Source organism: Suncus etruscus, chromosome 3 (assembly GCF_024139225.1).
Source record: "Suncus etruscus isolate mSunEtr1 chromosome 3, mSunEtr1.pri.cur, whole genome shotgun sequence".
Lineage (NCBI taxonomy): Eukaryota > Metazoa > Chordata > Mammalia > Eulipotyphla > Soricidae > Suncus > Suncus etruscus.
In genome coordinates, this window is record NC_064850.1 from 129,510,170 (window position 1) to 129,533,559 (window position 23,390).

General features: G+C 39.9%; 1 protein-coding gene across 6 annotated transcripts in view; it reads right to left on the reverse strand.

Annotated features, from left to right (window-relative positions):
* Positions 1–23,390, reverse strand: part of DLGAP1 (DLG associated protein 1) — an 882,390-nt gene that overhangs the window by 27,054 nt on the left and 831,946 nt on the right. For all 6 annotated transcript variants that reach the window (XM_049770001.1, XM_049770002.1, XM_049770006.1 and 3 more), the window contains one exon: positions 12,336–12,757. In XM_049770001.1, coding sequence (XP_049625958.1) covers positions 12,336–12,757 — 422 coding nt within the window. The remainder of the gene's footprint in view (positions 1–12,335; positions 12,758–23,390) is intronic.

Sequence of the window (23,390 nt, forward strand, 5' to 3'; positions counted from 1 at the left end):
CTGCTTTGGCGACCCCCTGCCTGTCTCTGACCCCCTCGCTCTGCAATCCAGCCCCAAGCCTCACTTCGGCATCACCTTGGAACAGGTGGTGGAACTTGAACTTTGCCTTTTGGTACCCAATATGATTCCCCCTAAAATTGTAAACTTTATTTTTTGATTGATTGATTGGTTTTTGGGCCACACCCAGCAGCACTCAAGGGGTTACTCTTGGCCCTGCACTCAGAAATCACCCCGAGCAAGCTGGGGAATCGAAATGGGTCCCACCTGGGTCGGCTGCATGCAAGGCAAATGTCCTACTGCTGTGCTATTTCTACGGCCCCTATATTTATGTTTTAAAATATGTAACTTGAATATATACTCTCCTACTTCAGAGTAACACATCTAATGAGTCATTTACAACTCTCTCCCCAATTCATTTTCCTTTCTGAAATGCCGAGATGAGGGCTGGGGAAATGGCTTAAAAGGCTGAGCACAGCATTCACTATGTTCACACCAGGCCAACTCAATAGACTCATTCTTTTCTTGAATGAGATATAAATCAAGCCATGAAAAATCATGGGTATACTGGCCACAAAACTAAAAGCTGGCAATCTCAGGGGGAGAAAGCAGGCCAAGCTCCTGCTCTGCCAAAGCTACACCTGCATCCATCACCCATAATTACACCTTGTCTATGGCTCTGCTTCTCACTCCTCTAGTGCCAAATACCACTCCTTTGATGTCTTTGGAGACACCAGTCTAACCAAACTCCAGGCATTCCAGTATTTGAACTGGTATCACCAGGACTTTTTTTGAGTGAATGTGGCACCCTCTCCATGCTGCATTCTCCTACTTCCAGGAGGCCAGGAAGCTGAGAACATGCCCCACAAAAGCCAAAGTATAAGTAATAGTGCTTCGAATTCCTGGACTGCATAGCCAGTTTGCGGCCATGTGACAACTTCATTTGCTTGATGCTGTCATCCCTATAGGAACACACCAATTTAGATGCCTCAGCTCATTAAGTAACTGAGGTCACTTAGTGTTCAGAAACAAATGAAATAACAGAATGGTCTGTTATAATAGCTAGCAACAAGAGTTCACTAAACCTTCTGCCAATGTCTTAATGACTTCATTGGAGATACAATGATTTTTCACAAATTAGCTTCTTGTGGTACTTCTTTTTTTTTTTTTTATTGAAACAATTGTGATTTATGGAGTCTTTCATAGCTGAATTTCAGATAGACAATGAATCTGGGCCTTCCCACCACCAATGTCAACCGACCCAGATTATATCCTATACCACCACTCTTTGGCTCCTGGCCTGCCAGTATAACAGATCCTTTAAGTTTAGATTGTTAGGTCTCTTGATTCTATTATCATTGAATTTGGCTTGGATATTTAGTTTCTGTCCTTTTTTATTTCCCTGCCAATGCATCCGAGACCACTTGGTCCCTGGCCCCCAGTCTTTCTTTATTCCTTTTTACTTAGTTTTATAGAAAAATTATGGAAAAATAAAATAATCCCTGTCTAAAGTTTCTATGAAAGAAGGAGCCCCAGCTTAAAAGATAAGAGATAAAAATACAGTAAATAATTTTTAAAAAGTGGTCAACAATGTGACCATAAAATACTTTAAATAGGGCCCTGAGAGATAGCACAGCGGCGTTTGCCTTGCAAGCAGCCGATCCAGGACCAAAGGTGATTGGTTCGAATCCCAGTGTCCCATATAGTTCCCCATGCCTGCCAGGAGCTATTTCTGAGCAGACAGTCAGGAGTAACTCCTGAGCAACGCCGGGTGTGGCCCAAAAACCAAAAACTGAAAAACAAACAAAAAAACTTTAAATAAAGTTAAATAAAATGGCTGAACACATGTATTGTCAATTCCTTAGTTGGTTACACTTAGGATGACAATGACAATATGGTAACCATCCCATCAATACACAAGGAATGCTTTTTTATTTCTTGCCAACTTTCAAGGTTTGGTTTATTAAGGGAATAAGGATGACTCTTGTGTCTTGTAACTTCATGTTTATAGCTTTATTCGCATGACTCATGGGAAATAGCTGGCATACCTTCTTGCATACACAGAAAGCTTACCTGTCTAATTTTACTTCCATTTCCTTGTTCTGTAGTCCCTGTTTCTCAGTTCAAATAATGTCTCCCTCTTCTTTGCTCAAATCAAACACCAAGTTTCCTGCCATAGCACTGATGCTATTCAGGTGCATCTCTCCAGAAAGCACAATCTCCTTTCATAGATCCCTTGCATTTCTTTTTAAATTCCTATGCAGAATCCTGTTTCTGGCTATTCATATTCTTTCTAGCATGTCCGACTTTGAAACCAAACCGCAAGTTCTTTGATGCCATAGAATGTATCCATATAACTCCTGGAATACTGTTGAAGGAGTTAAGGGATTTTTTTTGTTTGTTTGTTTGTTTTTGTGGTTTTGGTCACAACTCGTGATGTATCTGAGCTTGCTCCTGGCTCTCTGCTCAGATATCACTTCAGGTAGTGCTCCAGGGACCATATACAGTACTGGGGATTGAACCCTGGTCAGATGAATGCAAAGCAAGTACCTTACCTGGAGTACTACCTCTCTATCCTCTGCTGAAGTAGTTGAATTTTTAAACTGATTCCTTTACAAACTATTAACCAGGATAAAAAGAAAACAAAAACAAAACAACTACAACACACCAGGCCTTAAACATTCAGATGCTTAAAAGGTGCACTGTGTCTCAGAATACTGTTTTGTTTTGGGGTCATACCAAGTAATGCTCAAGTATTAAAGCACTCATAAAACTTTAAAAATATGATCTTCATGGGGACTGGAGCAATAGCACAATAGACAGAGTGTTTGCCTTATATGTGGTTAATATATTGTGCCCCAAGTCTTCCAGGAATGATCCCAGAGCACAAAGCCAGGAGTAAGTCCTGATTGATCACTGATGGGTGTAAACCCAACACTCCCCTAAATTAAAAAAAAATGAATTATGATCTAATTAATTAATTAATGAGCTAATTAATTAGCTAATATAATTTTGACTAGGCTATTACTCCTCTTGTGTTTTTTATTATAATGCTAGCTGTGCTGATTTGGACTGAAAAGGTCAAATAATTTGAAATAAATTTAACACATTTGTAGGTGAATTACATCTTATTTTCAACTTTTGGCTCCTTTTTTTACTCACCTGACATTTTTCGGTGTTGTAAACTTTAGAGGTAGTAGGAACAAAGAGTATTGAAAAGTGTATTCCCCTAATTACTTCAAAATCATGGGGACTAAGTCTGTGTAATATCAATCTAGGATTATTTATCAAAGGCTTTCTTATTTACAAATGTGTCCTCTGAAAAGTTTGTCCAACTGACTGTCCAGAGTTGCTGTTGACAAAAGGCCTCAGGAGAAAACATAGATCTGTTTCATTCCTGGCTGACAGCAGATGCAATGCATTTCACAAAAAAACATTTTTTTTTTGACCCCACCTGGTGACACTCAGGGATTACTCCTGGCTATGAGCTCAGAAATCACTCCTGGCTTGGTGGACCACATGGAATGCCAGGGGGATCGAACCAAGGTCCATCCTAGGTTAGCGTATGCAAGGCAAATGCCCTACCCCTGTGCCACCTGCGCCATCTCACAGAAACACTTTTTCCCTCCCCCCCCCCTTTTTTTAAGGAGCTGAAACTTGGTGGTTAATGAATAAAGAAGAGAATTCTCAAATAGAAAGCTTCTCATTGACTAAACCCAGAGCTTCCAAAAACCTAAACATGGGGTGGCAGGAAGACAGATATTGTTTTGTTTGTCAATTTGAAGAAATTCAGCTATTTTTATCTTCCTCTCAAAGACCAAAAGACTGAAAGATGCTCCAATCCACATCTCAACTTATTTCGGTTCTGAAACATCATATATCTCACAGATACGGTTTTTTCAGCTTTGCAAGTTGAAAGAATTAAATTAGTTAATATTTCCTTCAGTAATACAAAAGAAAGGAAGACTGTTTTGGAATTTTATTGCACAGAAATAGTTGTTAAAGAAAATGCTTGTTCACCTGATTCTGAGAGACCTGAATGCAGTAACTGTCTGATCAGACACAGGGGATGCCAGTGGCCTTGGGAGGAAGGAATCTATTCCCTGGACTAGTTTGTTTTCAGTTTGTCACATTCCTTTACTTCTCCATGTCTCAGTGCCCACCTAAACCTTGATATCACATACTCCACCAAAGGTGCTTGATAGTATTTTGTTGGTATCTGTATCTTCATCTTTGTGTTGTGCAAAGTAAAATAAAGTGTTTTTCAAAATCCATATGATACCTGGGGCTGGAGAGATAGCACAGTGGTAAGGCGTTTGCCTTAGACGCAGAAGGACGGTGGTTCGAATCCTGGCATCCCATATGGTCTCCCGGGCTTGCCAGGAGCAATTTCTGAGCATAAAGCCAGGAGTAACCCCTGAGCGCTGCCGGGTGTGACTCCTCCCCCAAATCCATATGATACCCATTTCATTTTCACTACTACTTCCTTTGTAGCCAATAATTTCAGATTGAAGGACAGAGGAGGGGAAAAGGGAAGTTGAGGAGGGGAAGGGAGAGGAGAAGAGACCATGTCCTGTGTATATATATGGCTTTAGTAGGGACAGGGATGGGAGGAAGCTTTTGAGGTCAACTCACAAAGCGAGTGAGAATGAAACAGAGGAAAGAATACACATGCATGCCTTTTCTTGATTAGAAATACCCAGGAACTTCCCCTTGGTCTGCAGTTGCAAGCAACACTACAGGGGAAGCTTGGAGATGCCACAGATAGAGGGTTCACAAAGCAGGCCAAAACCCATTTCAGGTTTCATGCCCCAACTTTGCTGCCAAGGAACACAAGTCATCATGGGCGGACCCAGGGCCAAGTCTCCCTATGCTATTACTCAGTCAAAAGAAGGTGGAATTCATCCACCCCTCTCACATGCATCAGTCCGTTTCAGATAAAGCCTGAAAAATTCCACATATGACTTGCCCACAATTTAGGAGGCAAAGATAGATTTTCCCGCACAATCAACCAGTATTCCATTTGAAGGCCATTGAAACCAGAGCCCATGTTTTTTGCCCACAGTGGTAGACTGCATTCCTAGTCAGAAGCATTCAGTTCCATTTGGTGGTTTCATAGCCAGTCAGATAATACCAGGCGTATCTATGTAACATACAAGCCCCTGTCAAGCATTGAGCCATCTCCCGAGACAGCTGTTTCACACAAGGGCTTCATTGTCTGGGGAGAACATGGATCATTTTACTTCAAGTGCTACAGGATCAACCACTCTGTCAGCTGTTGGCTGGGAGGAAACCTCTCACTACAGATTTTCATTATTTCCTTACCAAGCCAAACCTACTGTCTGCATCTGGGGATAAAGTTTTAAAACAAGTCCTTACTCTGCTTACATTTTATTATTTTTTGTTTTGTTTTTGCTCAAGGCTCACTCTTTGCTCTGCAGGTAGGGATCACTCTTGGTGGGTGAAGGGGACCACTGAGGATTCTGGGGATTAAACTCAGGTCTGTCATGTGCAAGACAAGTGCCCTATCCACTATACCATCATTCCAGTCTCACTGCTTTTATTTATTTATTTATTTTTAAGGAAAACCTCTAGACACACAAAATGTTTATTTTTCAAGGGATAGCCTGAGACGACTGGGTTACTACAAGGGCTTGTTTTCAGTCTGCGCTCCATTCTATGATTGCATTGTTTTCAGGAAATGGGAAAATTGCTTTTTAGCCCTGAAACACCAAAACAAAAACCCTGGGCTAAAGAGAGAACTTAGAAAGCTGTGTGCATGCTTGACATGAGAGGGGCCTGAGAGTAATTCTTGGCACTGCATGGTCTCCTGAGCACTGCCAGGAGGGACTGCTGAGCACAGAGCAGTGAGTAGCCCTTGAGCATCACTGGTTATGGCCCAAACGAAACAAGCCAAAAACAATATCATTTAAGAAGCATCAGATGTTATTTTACTTCTTGCATTCTCTAATAGAGATGATAGTCCCTTTCTTTCCTCCTCTCCCTCAGCTAGCCAGGTGTACATTTCCAGGGTCCTGGGATAGCTCAGTTTATAGAGTGCCTGCCTTGTAGGAATAAGTCCATAGGTTTGATCTGACATTACCTCACATCCCAAGTGTGATTGCAGCTTGACTGAGTGTGATCACTAGAGCCACAGACAAGCCTGGCTCTCAGTGTATCACCACCAAAGGTGCAAATACTGCAAGCATGTGGTTTGATCTCAGGACATGGCAACAACAACAGCAATGACAAAGGAAAGACGAGGGAGAAATAAATAGTTTAACAACAAAAGGTAGTACATTGAGGGTCCGGATAAATAGCATGGAGGTAAGGCGTTTGTTTGCCTTGCATGCAGAAGGTCGGTGGTTCGAATCCCGACATCCCATATGGTCCCCGAGCCTGCCAGGAGTGATTTATGAGTATAGAGCCAGGAGTAATCCCTGAGCGCTGCCGGGAGTGACCCAAAAAACAAAACAAACAGAAAAGAAGTAGATTGGACAGGGAGACAGTATAGATGTAAGGTACTGGACTTGTACGTGGCTGATCCTAGTTTGATTTTCTAGGACTCAGGGCATGAACCATGAGGGAAAAGCCAGAAATAACCTCTGAGCACTACCTGTGTAGACACCACTCCAACAAATCAAAACAATATCTAAAGAAAAACACCCAGGGCCCAGAGAGATAGCACAGCGGCGTTTGCCTTGCAAGCAGCCGATCCAGGACCAAAGGTGGTTGGTTCGAATCCCGATGTCCCATATGGTCCCCCGAGCCTGCCAGGAGCTATTTCTGAGCAGACAGCCAGGAGTAACCCCTGAGCACCACCGGGTGTGGCCCAAAAACCAAAAAAAAAAAAAAAATAAATAAATAAATAAAATAAAATAAAAAAATAAAATTCTCTACTTTGGTTATAATTGCACAAATAAATTATATTCCTAACTCTTTCTTTGGCCACAGATGTACTATAATTTGTATTTTTGAAGACATTTAACAAAATTCTTTAAAATCTTAAAAGCTTGATGTATTTCTATGCATATGATGATAGATAGCATGGTTGTTCCACCTTTAGTTACTGCGAACCTTTTCTGAAAGGGAAATATTTTCTTATACGGTTAATTACACTTAACTTTTATCACGTTACCCACTTAAACAGACACAGTATTTACCTTTACCAAACATTGTAAACTATTTTAAAATACAGTAAAAATTTATAATTAAGTTTTAAAAATATTTTAAAATTCTGGTACAAAATAATTTAAGCAAATGTGGTTAGAATCTCCCTTTATTTTGTTCTATTTTTTTTGTTTTATTTTTCTCTAGCTTTTTTTTGGGGGGGGGTTGGGCCACACCCGGCGGTGGTGGCACTCAGGGGTTACTCCTGGCTCTGCTCTCAGAAATTGTTCCTGGCTCGAAGGACCATATGGGACGATGGGGATCGAACCCAGCTCCATCCTGGGTCAGCCATGTGCAAGGCAAATGCCCTACTGGTGTGCTATCGCTCCAGCCCCTACATGAAATAATTTTGTAAAACAGACTTTCCAGGGTGTTTTCAGGATCCAAAGTACATATTCACCAGCTCCATAAATGGGCCAGGAGCAATCTGAGGGACCCCAGGTATAAAAATAAATTATAAAAGACTGATAACTCTCCTCAGAAAAGCAGAGGGAGACACAATTTGTCATAAAATGAACTTGGAAATATCTGCTAGATAAATGTCTAATTACAGGATCCCCAGAGAGAGGGACATTTATAAATAGATATTACTACTAATGGAATCAGTTTTGGGTATTTTAAAAAGCATGTATATAGGGCATGAATCTTTATGTTAGTAATTTGATCTAAAGTAATAAAATCATATTTTAAAATATTAATGATTTGACTTTTTTTTACTGAAGACCACTGGCTTTCATACTGTACTGTAAGATCTTTTATTTTTTCCCCCCTTTTCTTGAGAAGTCAGAATTTATCAAGGATTGTGATCTAGGGTATGTAGATGTTCAACAGATGGGATTTAGGGCTTTGTTCTTTCTTTCACATTTATTACTGTTTTGTGTAACTTTTTAATTAGAAAAGAGCACTCTGATATTAATGTTCCAAACTACAAAGGGAGACTAACTCCCCAGTGAAGCAGATTTAATTGCCTATTTGTCATCTAAAACTAACTTTCTCATTTGAGTACTTCTCAAAGAAAGCACAGACAACTACTCCCACCCCTAATTTTCTTTGTTCTTCAACCATACTCCTCAAATCTCTCCCATGTTTCCCCACAGCAACCTTAAAAAAAAAAGAAAGAAAGAAGGGCTGGCGAGGTGGCGCTAGAAGTAAGGTGCCTTGCAACATTGTATAGATTCAGTGCAGTTCCTACAAGGATACCCATAATGTTTTTTCCAAAGAAATAGATCAAACAGGAACTGGAGTGATAGCACAGTAGGGCATTTGCTTTTGCACATGGCTGATCCAGATGGACCTTGGTTCGATTCTCAGTGTCTCATATGGTCCCACGAGCCAGGAGTGATTTCTGAGTGCATAGCCAGGAGTAACCCTGAGCGTCACAGAGTGTGCCCCCCCCCAAAATAAAAAAAAACCCAGATCAAACATTTCTTTTTTTTAAACTTATGTTTTTTAATATAATTTTTATTTTAATCATAGTGGCCTACATATCATTGACAATAATATTTTAGGTACATATTAACATAAAATCAGGGGAATTCCCATCACCGAATTGTCCTCCCTCCACTTCCATTCCCGTCCTACTCCCATATCCTCCTCCCTCACCCCCGGGGCTGCCAGAATAAGTAGTCCCCTCTGTGCCTAGCTAACTACTTAGTGGTCCTACGCCTGTTTGGTCTTAGTACCTCCCTGATTTCCCGCTCTAGTTGGGAGGCGGGAACAATAAACCTTCATAAATAGCTAAAGCAATCCTTGGAAAAAAAAGTGAGAGGCATTAATTTCCTCAAATTCAAACTGTACTACAAATCATTAGTAACCCAAATGCTATGGTGTTGTAATAAATATAGATTCTCTGATCAGTGGAATAGAATTAAGTATTCTGAGACAGATAACCAGATATTTGATAAATTAATTTTTGATAAAGGAGCAAAACATATGAAGTGGAGCAAGAAAATCCTCTTTAACAAGTGGTGCTGGGGAAACTGGTCAGTTATGTGCAAAAAAAATTAAGTCAGTCCTTTTTTTAACACTATGCACAAAGATAAAATTAAAATGGATTAAAGACCTTGATATTTAGACCTGAAACCATAATGTATAGAGGAAAATATAAGAAGAACCATCCATGATGTTGAAGCTAAAGGTATCTTCAAGGATGAAACACCACTAACCAACCAAGAGGAACTTAAGACAAACAAATGGGGCTACATTAAATTAAGAATTTCTGTACCTCAAAGGAAACTATGACAAATGATACAAAAACTGTCTATACAGTGAGAAAAATATTCAGCGAATTCCCATATTTTAAGGGGTTAATATCTAAGATATCTTAACATCTTGCTAAGTTCTACACTGGTAGACTGGCACACATCAAAAAGAACAAGAACAAGTGCTGGTGTGGATATGGGGAGAGGACTCTCATTCACTGCTGGTAGGAATGTTGACTGGTTGAGTCTTTTTGGAAAACAATAAGAAATTTCCTCAAAGAACTAGAAATTAAGCTTTCATTTGACCCCACAATACCACTCTTGGTAATATATCCAAGGGCCCCCAAAACACAACGGAGCAAAGCCCTCTATATTTCCAATGTTCGTTGCAGCACTATTCACAATAGCAAGAATCAACAACCCAAGTGCCCAAGATGAGTGGAGAAAGAAAAAAAATGGTACATTTATGCTGCAACTAGGAAAAATGAAGTCATAAAACTCGCTTATGCAAGGATAGACATGGAGAGTATCATTATAAGTGAAATGAATCAGAGAGAAAGGACAGATATAGGGGCCAGAGAGATAGCATAATGGTAAGGTATTTGCCTTGCAAGCAGCTGATCCAGGAAAGGGACAGAGTTAGAAAGATCACACTTATCTGCAGAATATAATATATATATATATATACACACATAAAATGATATTAATACCCAAAGACAATAAAAATGATGGGTGGATAATGCCTTTAAAACAGCGAAGAGACCTCTCTGACAGTAACAGTTGAAAATAATCACTCTGGAAAATAACTGGGAATTGAAAGAAAGTAAAGTGATATGCATGATACTCCTCCAGTAACAGTATTGCAAACCATGGTGCCTAAAAGGAAAAAAAAGAGTGAGTGAGAGAGAGAAAAAGAGAGAATAGTATCTTTCATAGAGGTAGGTTGTTCCGGGAGATGAGGAACAGGAGAGTGGGGAAATTGGTGGCAGAATGTGGACACTGGTGAAGGGATGGGTGTTGGAACATACTATGACTGAAACTTAACTATGAACAACTTTTAAACTTTGTATCTCATGGTGATTGAATTAAAATTGTTTTAAAAATTAAAAATATATTGCCACAAAATAATAGAAAGGATCAGGATGGAGCATAATGGAAAAATTCATGTTCTGCATGTATGAGGTCCTGGGTTCAATCCCAACAATTTCTCCACTAATGCTAACAAGTGCACAAAGGTAAAATTGACCAGTTGTTGAACTGGCAATGGGTTCAAGCAGGTTTTTAAACTTGACTTTTGTAAAATAATTTTTGGGAGATTGGGTGCTTGTTCGAGCAAACCTGTTAGATCCCAATGGCTATTCCTGGCACTGAGCTGATGAAGCTCAGTGGGATTGCTTGAGTGACCATATGCATTTTTGAGCTTTGCTGCATTCAAGGGAATTGTCTTTATCCCTGTACTACTTCTCCAGCCCTTGTTCATGTTTTAAAACTCTAGTGATAAAATGGTAAAGGATGATTTTTAAAGTAGATTTAAGAAAAACCATGTTGTAATAATACAACAGTTCCTAAATAAAATGGGACCAGGTCTTAAAGCATATAAACTTGGTTTTTAGATTAAAAAATCCATCACTTAGAAACAATTTTTTATTTTTGTTTTGTATTTTTATTTTGGGGCCACACCCAGTGACAGTCAGGGGTTACTCCTGGCTACGTGATCAGAAATTGCTCCTGGCTTGGGGGACCATATGGGATGTCGGGGATCGAACCCAGATCTATCCTGGGTCAGCCATGTGCAAGGCAAACGCCCTACTGCTGTGCTATTGCTTTGGCCCCTTAGAAACAGTTTTTCAAAGGAAAATAAACCTAACAAATAGGAATGAATAGGAAAATGTACACTAGAGTCAGAAAGCTAGTAAGAGGTTTAAGGTTCAAGTCCTTCAAACTACTGACCCTGATTCAATCCCTGGCACTATATGGTCTCCTGAGGATTACCAGGTGTAGCTCTGGAGACCCCTGGGCACCATAGGGTTCAAGCAGTAGCACCATACCCTTGGACCCTCATTGTGAACCAATGGCCCAATCAGCAGAAGATCCTGGGAATGGTCCAGTCTTCTGAGCACCACTTGGGCACTCCTCCTAAAAAGCACTAATTATAATCTATATTTATTTTAGAATTGTTGACAATGTGTAAGCCATGTTCCAGAATGGAGGTAACTAGATACATTTTCTTGGTGTTGTTAATAAGAATTGTTGTCATTAAAATATCAGGCTTGAAAATAATGATGTGCAAGTTCCTACATTCTTACTTCACTGATTCATCAATGCATTTGTTGTTGGCATCATTGTTGCTTTTGCTGCAGTGCTTTTTTGTTTGTTTGTTTTTGTTTTTTTGTTTTGTTTTGTTTTTGCCAGGTTCAGATTCAGGGCACACATACAAAACATGTTCTACCCTGGACCGCCATCATATTTTATTTTAATCACTATTTTAGTGCATCAAATTGGAATCTGTGCTGATTAATTTAGTGGCAGAAAATTGACCTCCCTACAATCTGAGAGAACTTGTGTGATTAGCCTGGCTTTAACACTATGTGTGAATGAAAATACTGTAACATAATCATTCCTATATGAATGCCCAGGTAACCATGACCTTGATACTAGTTGGATTTATAGTCTGTCTAGTCCTTGTGAATCAACCTCGGGACCATCATGGGAAGAATTGAGGCTAGAAACCAGAGCCACTCGTATGTTGAACCGGAGGGTTTCCAGTGAAGAAAAGACTAAGAACTTTTTTTGGCCTTTAGGAAGAACTCCATCTACAGAAAGAGGTGACATCTACTAGTTGGAGGTGTAGGGGTCTCAGTACTCTTCGCTGGAATGACCCAACGTTTCACAGGCTCTGGTTTGTGGTGAACTGCACTGAAAGGAGCGAAAGCAGCAAGGAAGGAAGCAAAGGCTGTGTGGACTTACTGTCATCTGGCAGGTTGTTTTCTCGCTCCTCCCGCTCCATTTGCTGGCACCAGCCTTCCATGCGGTCTCGCTCGGCCTGGAGAAGCTTTAGGAACCAGTGACCGTCCCGGTGGCACACCGACCTTTGCACCGCCTCCAGAGGGTCTTCAGTGATGGAGTCGATCCAAGGGTCAGGAGGGGGAAGAATCGAAGGATCAAAATCAGCGTCAAAGTCATCCTCGGCGGCACAGGCGTGGTAATGGTTTCCTGAGCCTTGAATGCTGACTGTGGACGTGCTGGCATCCCGGGAGAATTGTCTGGCCATTGGGCCAGGGCACGAATTGTCCTCTATAGACTCCAAAGAGTTTTCCAGGTTATCATGAAAGTCCAGGTCGGCTTGTACTGCTGTTGTCACACTGTTGGAGCGAGTAATCCTGCGGAAGCTTGGAAAAACAGAGAAGGAAGATTTAATTGGAGGATATTTCTTTTCTTTTGTTTTCGTTTTTCCCTCCCCACTATCCCCCACTTGTTTTGTTTTGTTTTTTGCCACATCTAGCAGTATTCATGGCTTTGTGTTTAGGCATTGCTCCTGCAGAGAATGTGATATGCAGGGGACAATACATAGTACCAGGAATCGAACCTGCATGCAAAGTAAATATCCTACCTGCCCCTTGTACTATCTTTCTGACCCCCCTGGGAGATATTTCTTGCACAAACATATTCTCTTCTTCTTTGTAGGTGTGATAATATGAACTCTCATCTTCTCTTTGTAAACAACCTAACTCAGAACTGTAAGTAAAGAACGTTCGTCATTCATTGATGTCCAATGGGTAATATTAAAGTACATCTAAAAAATTTTAGAAATGGAACAACATAGCTTGCTATTAATATCATTGTCCGTTTTCCACCCTAATTTTGGTGTGGCTTAAATCTGAAATTTGGGTTGGTGGTGGTAAGGCAATTCACATATATCTGACTTTAGATTATTTGAAGAAGGTGGGGATGAATTGAGGAACCAACTCGACCTGAGCTAAGAGACATGAATCCTATAAAACCATATTTTCCTAGGAGCAGTTCTTACCAAGACTTCTAGAAAGCAAATCAAAATGTCATTTAGTTCCTCCTAAAAGTTAAAAATATTTCCCCTGGAGTCACATGGGTCTTTTGATCATTAGGCCATCATCATCATTTGTTACAAAGTTTCTGGGACAAAACGAGTGCTCAGTTCAAGAGAAAGAGCAAAGAAAGGGCATTTAAGATATAAGAACATCCCCGGAGAAATAGCACAGCGGCGTTTGCCTTGCAAGCAGCTGATCCAGGACCAAAGGTGATTGGTTCGAATCCTGGTGTCCGATATGGTCCCCCGTGCCTGCCAGGAGTTATTTCTGAGCAGACAGCCAGGAGTAACCCCTGAGCAACGCCGGGTGTGGCCCAAAAAAACCAAAAAAAAAAAAAAAAAAAAAAAAAAAAGATATAAGAACATCTTTGGATTCTGGAGCAAGCAACAAATAAGTAAGGTTATAAGTTCATTGAAGGCACATAATCTGTTTGCCTTTTCTGTGCTTCCTTTTTTTATTGGATAACTTTATGATCTGAGATTTTACCTTTTGTTATGATACAGATGACACAAAATAAACTATCTTAGCAAATTTTAACTGGATGGTCCATTTGTATACTTAACACATACATAAAAGAGTAAAATAATCTCAATGAATCTTTTTTTACCCTAGAGTATAAGTCGCAAGGAAAAAAGTGGCAGTTTTTTTTTTTTAACATGTTAATTGTTAAGGTGTTTAAAAAAAGAAAAAAAAAACTGGGCTGGAACAATAGTACAGTGTGTATTTGCCTTGCGTGCACTGAACCTGAGTTTGATTCCTGACACTCCACATGTTCAACCAAGCCCTGCCAGAATTTCTGAGTACAGAGCCAGGAGCAAGGCTGAGAGAAACACCGAGTTGACCCTAAACTTCCCCTACTATCTATCTCCCATAAAATAAATCAGGTGTATTGTGATTCTGGCCATTTATCAAATGAAGCCAAAGCTGGTCAATCTCAAGGTTTGTTATATTCAAGAAATTAGCCTCTGAGGCTAGAAAGATAGTTCAGCACATATAATGCTTGCCTTGCATGTGGCCCAATTTCCAGCACAACATATGGTTCCTAAAGTCCCACCAGGAGTGTGATTCTTAAATACAAAGCCAGGAACACTGCTGGGTATGGCCCCCCGAAAGAAGAAAACTGAAAAGGAAATTACTACTATTAAGGATATTATACTTGGTCATTCCATAAGTTCTTCTGTTTTCAAATGGTACATAAAGAAAAATCATATTGGAGGCCAGGGAGATAGCTCAAAGGGCAAGAGTACATGCTCAGTAAGCTGGAGACCTAGGTTCAATTTCTGGCACTGAACTGCAGGAAGCAACCTTAGACCTAAACAAGGAACCAATAGTAATCCTCGAGACTCTGCCCACTCACTCCCAAGCCACAGAACACTGTGTACTGTAGGATGACACTCAGCTATTAGCTCAAGACAAAGGTATTTCCCACCCCCCACTTTCTCCTTCCTTAAACCTCTTCCTTTGATATGTAAAAGTACACCAGATAGGTACTTTTGTCTCACTCTCAACCTTCCCCTTCCTGGTGGATGGGTATTGGTATAATAATAAAAAAAAATCAGTTTGAGCTTGGCACTTAGAGACACTACAAGGAGGATGCCATTAGACCCTACTGACTCCTTGCCTTTCCTGACTGGCTTGGCTTATTATTTCTTCACTGCTACCCTGCCTTTTCAGACCTGGCTGTGTGGGGTTTAGAAATATGGTGCCTGAGGTGATCTCACAACCTGTGGGTTTTTATTTTACAAAGTATGAAAGCAATATTTCAGATCTCTTTTACTAGCAACAGAAGTAGTCGTCCAGTATTCACTTATTTCTTGGCTGCAGATAGCTATTTCTACATTCTTGCTTATTTCTAAAATGTTCCATGTCATCTCCTAAATTGAGCTTTCACTCCAGCTGCCTGTGAATAAATTGCACAATTTTCCTTCCAACATGTGACATTTCAGCTGCTCCACTCACACAAAATCTCCACTATGAAAACATTGGGTGTTCCTCTCCAAAGATTATGTACTTCCAGAGGTATTTGTTACATTTTCAAACTTAAAGAAGTTCCAGCACCTTATTGGTTTCAGTGGGTAACAACCTTGAAGACTATTTCTTCCACATACAAAATAGAATGGCTTATTTATCCCATGCTACTTTTTATCTATACAAAACCCTAGAACCAGCATTCCTGACAGCTCCTGGTCATGAATCTTGTAAAGTATCCACCTTCTTAAGAAAAATTACTTGGCAGTAGATTAATAGAAGTTTGCAGCTTAATCATCCAGAAAGAAATAAAAGTTAAGCAAAATTAAAATGGTTTGGGATTAAAAGTGGTGCCTTTGAACTCAGGCAGACTGACCAAGCTGCACTGTTTCCATCAATTAAGTTCCTTAAGCAAGTGCATGCTTCCACCCAGAGTTTTCAAAGAATGTTCTGCTCCACAAAACATTTTATGTCTTTCATGTACTAAGTTCCTCTTGGGTGAAGGGTGCAAGAAGATCGTTCTTATTATTTCAAACTTTTGATAGGAACACAGAAGTCACTGTGAATTTCTAAACTCAAAAAAACACTTCTTTTTTTTAGAGATCAGTTTCTGGTAAAAATTCCAAAGCTGAACCCAGTGGCTGGCTATTCTCGAACACACAATTTCCCCATCTTGAAGTTCCCTTGAAGTACCCTGAAGGCACAATGCGTATAATTACAACTTCTGAAAAGCACCGCCTGTATTCTGGCCTCAGGATCAGAAAACCATGTGAAACAAAAAACGGAATCCACCAGTATGAGACACAATACCCAGCCTGTTCTAGACAGCAAAAGGAAAGTCACTAGTTAACTATCTCATCCTCTATTGCTTTGTGCTGCTTCTCTGAAACAAGTTTAAAGTTCTAATGAGAGGGTTTTCTGCTTCCCTCTCATGATTTTTCTGTACAGAAGTTACATGTCAATACAAAGAAGAAAATTAGAGACCCTTGTCCTGCTCTCAGATGTAGTTACAATAGTGGTGAACAAAAAAACACAGTCACTGTTCTTAGAACAGACAGGCCCTGGAACTACAAGAAGGCATTCAGCTATGTGAGACTTAAGCCATAAACTTGTTTGCAAGAGATAAACTCAACTCATTCTGTTACAGAAGTTGTTGCACTCTAGTTATCTTCTTTATTCCTGTCATTCATAAATTGGTACTTTTAGGGCTAAATCTAGTTTCAAAGAGAGCAAGGATTAGTCCTGTGCTATTCTTTCTTGCTAGTTTTCAGGTTTTTTTTTTTTTTTACTAAGCTGTTTGTCAAAATGAAATATGTGTGGGAGCTAAAAACACTTCTCTTCAAAAGTGCAACTATCATGATGGTATTTTACGTAACTGTGCTGTTTCACTGATGGGGAAAAAAAAACAAGGTGACTCATTATATAAAATAAAAGATGTTTAAAAAGGCAAAAAGACTAAGATGAAACATTAAAACTTGATTAAAAATAGACTCACTGGGACAGTGAAAGAACATTGGCAGGCAGTATACTGGCTTGCATGCACAGACCTATGTCTGATCCTGGGCACCAAACTGGTCCCCTGAGCACCTACAGGTGTGGTCCCAAAACAAATAAAAGAGGCTTGCTTGCTTTGGGCTGTTGAGATAGTATTGGGATTCAGGGAATATGCATTGGAACCTGATTCTATTCCCCACACCATTAAGGCAGCTCTGCTGGAACCTGATATAACATCATCTCAATTGTAGCATTTCAGTCACAGACTAGCTTTGAACCTCCACATGATGATTGGCCAAATATCACCTTGACTGGCCCTCAAGCTCCTTCACACAAAAAGAGTTTCACTCTTTGGCCAGGGAATGTATTTGTCTCAGTGGTAAAGTGTTCCACTGCCATGCTGAGGCCTTGAGTGGGATTCCTTCAATCATCCCACTAGCTAGTAAGAATCCAGAGCTAAAGTTCTTTGTAATGCCTGGAGTGTCACAGTCAAGTGACAATTACCAGTGTTCATCTAAGTGTATGCACATATTATGAGCCCTTTCCCCACTTCCATCACACATCAGCCATGGCAGAAAAGCAAAGGGTGAAGGGAGGACTCTTGTTACATCACCTTCCCTGGATAGAATAGTGCCTGGAGGAATCTGGGCATAATGCTACTTTTGTTCACAAATTCAGTATTTATTAGTGGTAAACTCTGTTCTAGCCTCTGATTTTATTTATTTTTTGTTTGTTTTGTTTTGAGAATATACTCAGCAGTGCTCAGAGGTTACTCCTGGCAGGTTCAGGGCATCATGCAGGATGCCAGGGATCAAACCCAGATTGGGCCATATGGAAAGCAAATGACCTATTGGCTGTGCTATTACTCCCATCCCTCACCATTGATGATCTTTATTTGTTTGTTTATTGTTGTTTGTTTTGTTTTATTTAAATATGTCATTAGGGGGTTAGAGGGATGTCACAGGAGTTAAGGAGCTTACTTTGCATGCAGCCAATTCTGGTTTGATATTCCAGTGCATATGAGCTTCCAAACCCCACCAGGAGTGATTCCTATGCACATAGTTAGAAGAAAGCACTGAGAACTGCCAGATGTGGCAAAAAACAAGAATATCTTTAGGAGGAAAATAGACTGAGTAAATGCTTGACATACTGGAGGCCCAGGTTTAATGCCCAGCACTTCATATTCTCCTGAGAGCAATTCTAGTGAACAAAATTAAATAGCTCCAGAGCATGGCTAGGTGTGGCCCTTAAACAAAATAATCCAAGGAAGCCAGCAAGTTGAAATGAGAGAGTGGACTTGTTATAACTGACATCATGTCCCCAGCTTCATTTCAGTAGCACCTGCAGGTGCTGACTTCTTTTTTATTTCTTTTCTTTGCCCTTTTTTCTTTTTTTTATGGTTTTTAGGTCATACTCAGCAGCAGCATTCAGGGGTTACTCCTGAATCTGCACTCAGAAATCACTCCTGGAAGGCATGGGGGACCATATGGGATGCCAGGATTTGAACTAAAGTCTGTCCTGGATGAGCTGCTTGCAAGGCAAATACCCTACTGCTGTGCTATCATCCAGCCCAGGAGCTGACTTCTTGCCTGGGCTGTCACTATGAGAACAATGGTCTAGAGTCCCAAGAAAAGTTTTTGAGCTGATTGTGCCCAGAAGAAACAGCAATCAAACTTCAGGCCATTCCTAGCTTCTGCTCCAGGTAGCAAACAAAAGCCCCCAGAGGTCTCATTTAATAATTTTTATAGCTTTTTGCTTTGGGTCAAAAGAAGACCAGAGATTTGTAAATCAAATGGTCCCTTTTATTTTTTTTAAACTAAATTATGTTTAAAAAGTGAAGGAAGAGGGCCCGGAGAGATAGCACAGTGGTGTTTGCCTTGCAAGCAGCCGATCCAGGACCAAAGGTGGTTGGTTCGAATCCCGGTGTCCCATATGGTCCCCCGTGCCTGCCAGGAGCTATTTCTGAGCAGACAGCCAGGAGTAACCCCTAAGCATCACCGGGTGTGGCCCAAAAACCAAAACCAAAAACAAAAACAAAAAAAAAAAGTGGAGGAAGAGGAATAAAGGGAAAGGAACACAAAGACCAAAGAAAATATGAAAAGAGAAAGAAGTGGAAGGAAGGAGGGAAGGAGAGAAAATAGAAGAAAGATCTACCCTGGACCTGGAAGGCACTATGCCAGAACCAAAGGAAAGGTTTTCCAGTTTCTTAATGCAAAATGCAAGTCTGCATTCCTTTCCACGAGAAATCCTCAGCAAATAAATTGGACCGTCCTCTACAAAAGAAATCACAAAAAGGGACAGTTGGAAGAAATTCAGAAGGAAAGAACTTATCGTGCAGTCAAGTTCAAAAGGGCCTTCATGCATCTCTTTCTGATATAATGGCCAACAGAAATCACAAAACTGAAGTTAGAAAGGCTCAATGGAAATAAGCTATCAGGGCTGCTAAAGAAGCAAAGAAATCTAAACAAGCATCTAAAAAAACAGCAATGGCTGCTGTTAAGGCACCCACTAAAAGCAGCCCCCTAAACAAAAGAATGTGAAGCCTGTGAAGGTTTCTGCTCCCCGAGTTGATATGAAAAGCTAAGCTGACAGATCCAAATCTTAAAGATTTGACAAAAAAGTAAAGAAAAATAGAGAGAAAGAGAAAAAGAAAGTAAGGAAGGAAGAAAAAGAAAGAAGGAAGGAAGGAAAAGAAAGGAAAGGAAAGGAAGGAAGGAAGGAAGGAAGGAAGGAAGGAAGGAAGGAAGGAAGGTGAAAGAAAGAAAGAAAGAAAGAAAAAAAGAAAGAAAGAAAGAAAGAAAGAAAGAAAGAAAGAAGAAAGAAAGAAAGAAAGAAAGAAAGAAAGAAAGAAAGAAAGAAAGAAAGAAAGAAAGAAAGAAAGAAAGAAAGAAAGAAAGAATAAAGAATTGAGCTATCTATAAGGAGTCATGTCAAGTTCCAGGCTTTTAAAATTTGAAACACAAATGACACACCTTTAAAATTCAGGTGTATATAAGGAAATATTTGACTAGGTCATGGCATTGTTAGCTTGGCAAAGGAAAGAGATTGTTTGCCAAATATAATGTCAAGGGCTCAATAGTACTCTAAGGAAATTATGGGCTATGGAGATTGATCCAAGATCTGGCTGGCAAAGGAAAGATATTTTTGACTGTTCCAGCCCTTAACCCTTTAAATTTAGCTAGAAAAAACTCAGATCACTAGAAACACAAGTCACTATAATAAAGCCAAAGAATCAGTACAGGAGTTAAGGTGCTTGTCTTGTATATAATTGACACTATTTCAATCCCTGGCACCCAATATGGTTCCATAAGCATCACTTGGTGTGACTCCAAACAGAGCCAGTAGGAGCCCCTGAGCATTGCCAGGTGTGGCTCAACTGCTCCCCGCACTCCAATAAATAAAACAAAGGCACTACGATCAAAACATATTGTAATAGCTGGCAAAAGCTAAAAATGAAAGCATTGTTTTCTTTTCATTTGCTTGTTCTACCTAGTTTAGCTCATAAGTTTTTATTTTGCTTTGTGTTTTTGGTATCATACCTAATAGTTCTGGTGGCTTTCTCTGGCTCTTTGGTCTTGCTGAGATTCTGAGAGTCAGTGGTGTTTGAAGGACCAAGTGGTGCTAGGATCAAACCTATGCCTTCTCTATGCAAAGCATTTACTCAGACTTTTGAGCTATCTAGTTTTAGGTCATGAGTTTGAAGAGGTGTTTTTTACTTAAATATCTGCACCATAGAACCAACAAGCCTGAAAGCGAGAGACCCAAATTTCAATAACCAAACTTAAAAATGTACCTGTCAATTAAGCAGCTTGGAGTATAGTAGGAAAAAGGAATATTGGTGGAGGGAAGTTGACATTGGTAAAGGAATAGGTGTTGGAAACTTACAAATCTGAACATCAACTATGAATAACTTTGTAAATCATGGTGCTTAAATTAAAATATATATTTTTAAAAAACTCAGATTTTCATAGAAACATAATTTGGTAAAAAAGCAAAAGTATAGTAATCTTATTCATGAAGGTATTTCTTTTAAAACACAAAGCACCTCTCATCATAGATCAGTGATGCCCCTTCAATATCTGTGACCTAGATATTTTAATACCTCACAGGCCCCTGAGAAAGGTAAGTGTCCTTATTAAGCATATTTGATGTCCCCATAATTTCTTCTAGCACTAAATGTGTCTTGGAAGTCTAAGTATCATTTCATATCAGACAAATGGTCTACCATGAGGAAAAGTGGTGCAGGTCAAGTTGGTGGAGATGAGATTAAAAAAAAAAAACAACAGGGGCTGGTGAGGTGGCGCTCGAGGTAAGGTGTCTGCCTTGCAAGCGCTAGCCAAGGAAGGACTGAGGTTCAATCCCCAGGTGTCCCATATGGTCCCCCCAAGCCAGGGACAATTTCTGAGCGCTTAGCCAAGAGTAACCCCTGAGCATCAAACAGGTGTGGCTGAAAAACAAACAAACAAACAAACAAAAACAAACCCTAGGCTTGTATGAAAAATCTAGATATACATCCATTCCTTTTTTTTTTTTTTTTTTTTTTTGACTTTTGGGTCACACCCAGCAGCGCTCAGGGGTTACTCCTGGCTCTACGCTCAGAAATCGCCCCTGACAGGCACAGGGGACCATATGGGACGTGATTTGAACCACCGTCCTACTGCATGAAAGGCAAACACCTTACCTCCATGCTATCTCTCTGGCCCCAATCCATTCCTATTTTTATCACATAAATAGAAATATGAGAAGATTGTGACTTTCCTTTTACACCACACCTCTTAACTCACAGATCCTACTCTAGGAACTCACAATGCCCCCAACATCATCTATTAAACAAAGAATGGTTGAAGAGTTGATCACAATGTGATTTTTTTTTTATTTAGCTTAGAAAAAAATTTTTTCTCTGCATTCCTGGACACAAAGGGCCTACGTCTTGCAGTAACACTAATTCTCAGTTGAATAAACTCTAAAGATATCCTAGATATTTCTTTAAGAACTCATTTACAGGGCCCGGAGAGATAGCACAGCGGTGTTTGTCTTGCAAACAGCCGATCCAGGACCTAAGGTGGTTGGTTCAAATCCCGGTGTCCCATATGGTTCCCTGTGCCTGCCAGGAGCTATTTCTGAGCAGACATCCAGGAGTAATCCCTGAGCACCGCCAGGTGAGGCCCAAAAACCAAAAAAAAAAAAAGAAAAAAAAAAGAACTAATTTACAAAGACACAGAGAAATAGACACCAAAATATAACTTTCCATGTAGTGTTTTTATCTCCAAAAAAGTGATGTGAAATCAACAGCAGCTCTCTCAATCTCTAAGAACTGATATTAATTTCTCAATTTGATCGTGTTAATAAATAATCCCAAACCATATTTGCAAAGCTTTTCAGTCCCCTTAATACTTTCCATTGTGAAGATCAAAGGGGATTACTTTATGAATTATTTCCAACTCATCATAAATGCCTTCCCTGATAAAACTATTTGAGTCAACAAGAGGGCAGGAGGTCAGAATCTAACCCGTACATATTCCCACACTTATCTCTTGTCTAAGCTAGAGATTATGATAGCAATAAAGAAACCTGTGAAGTATGGCAATAAATACACATTAAGATCTGCAGCTTCAGTGCAGACCTCAAGGAGTTCTGGATTTTCTAACCTTGAGGAAACACTGCCAGAACATTGAATTAATGAACTATAATTAGATTAAATTATAGAAATTAATTGTATTAAACTCCTAAGTTTCAGGGCCAGCGAGGTGGCGCTAGAGGTAAGGTGTCTGCCTTGCAAACGCTAGCCAAGGAAAGATCGCAACCGCGGTTAGATCCCCCGGCATCCCATATGGTCCCTGCAGGCCAGGGGCAATTTCTGAGCACTTAGTCAGGAGTAACCCCTGAGCATCAAATGGGTGTGGCCCAAAAAACCAAACCAAACCAAACCAAACCAAAACAAAACAAAACAAAAACTCCTAAGTTTCAGATATTCAAAAGGAAAGCTACTTTAATATGTCTTTAAGTCCCAGGTTCCTGGTATATTCTAGTATGTTCTATAGGCTTCTCAGTCAGAGTAGTGCTGAACAATAGGGCGTATCCCAATTTAAAGACACAAAAGAACCTTGATGCATGACTTCTGTCTGGGTAAGACAGAATAAAAATACTGTGTATAGCAGCTCTATCCACAAAGCTCAAAGATAAAAACAATATATACAAATGAATAAACAAAATGTAGAATAACTACACAGATGTTATTTGGCCATAAAAGGGATTAAAGTACTGATGTATGCTGCTACATGAGCAAACCTCACAAGCACTTTGAGTGAAAAGGGTCAGACACATCCCACATATTGTGGGAGTCCACCTAAATCAAAACCTAAAACAGATAAAACCCATAGAGACATAAAACAGATGAGTGGTTTTTAGGACTTGGAGGAGAGGTAAAGGTAGAATGACTGCATGATGGAATGGGCTTTCTGCTTGAAGTGACAGAAATATTTTGGAACTAGATAGT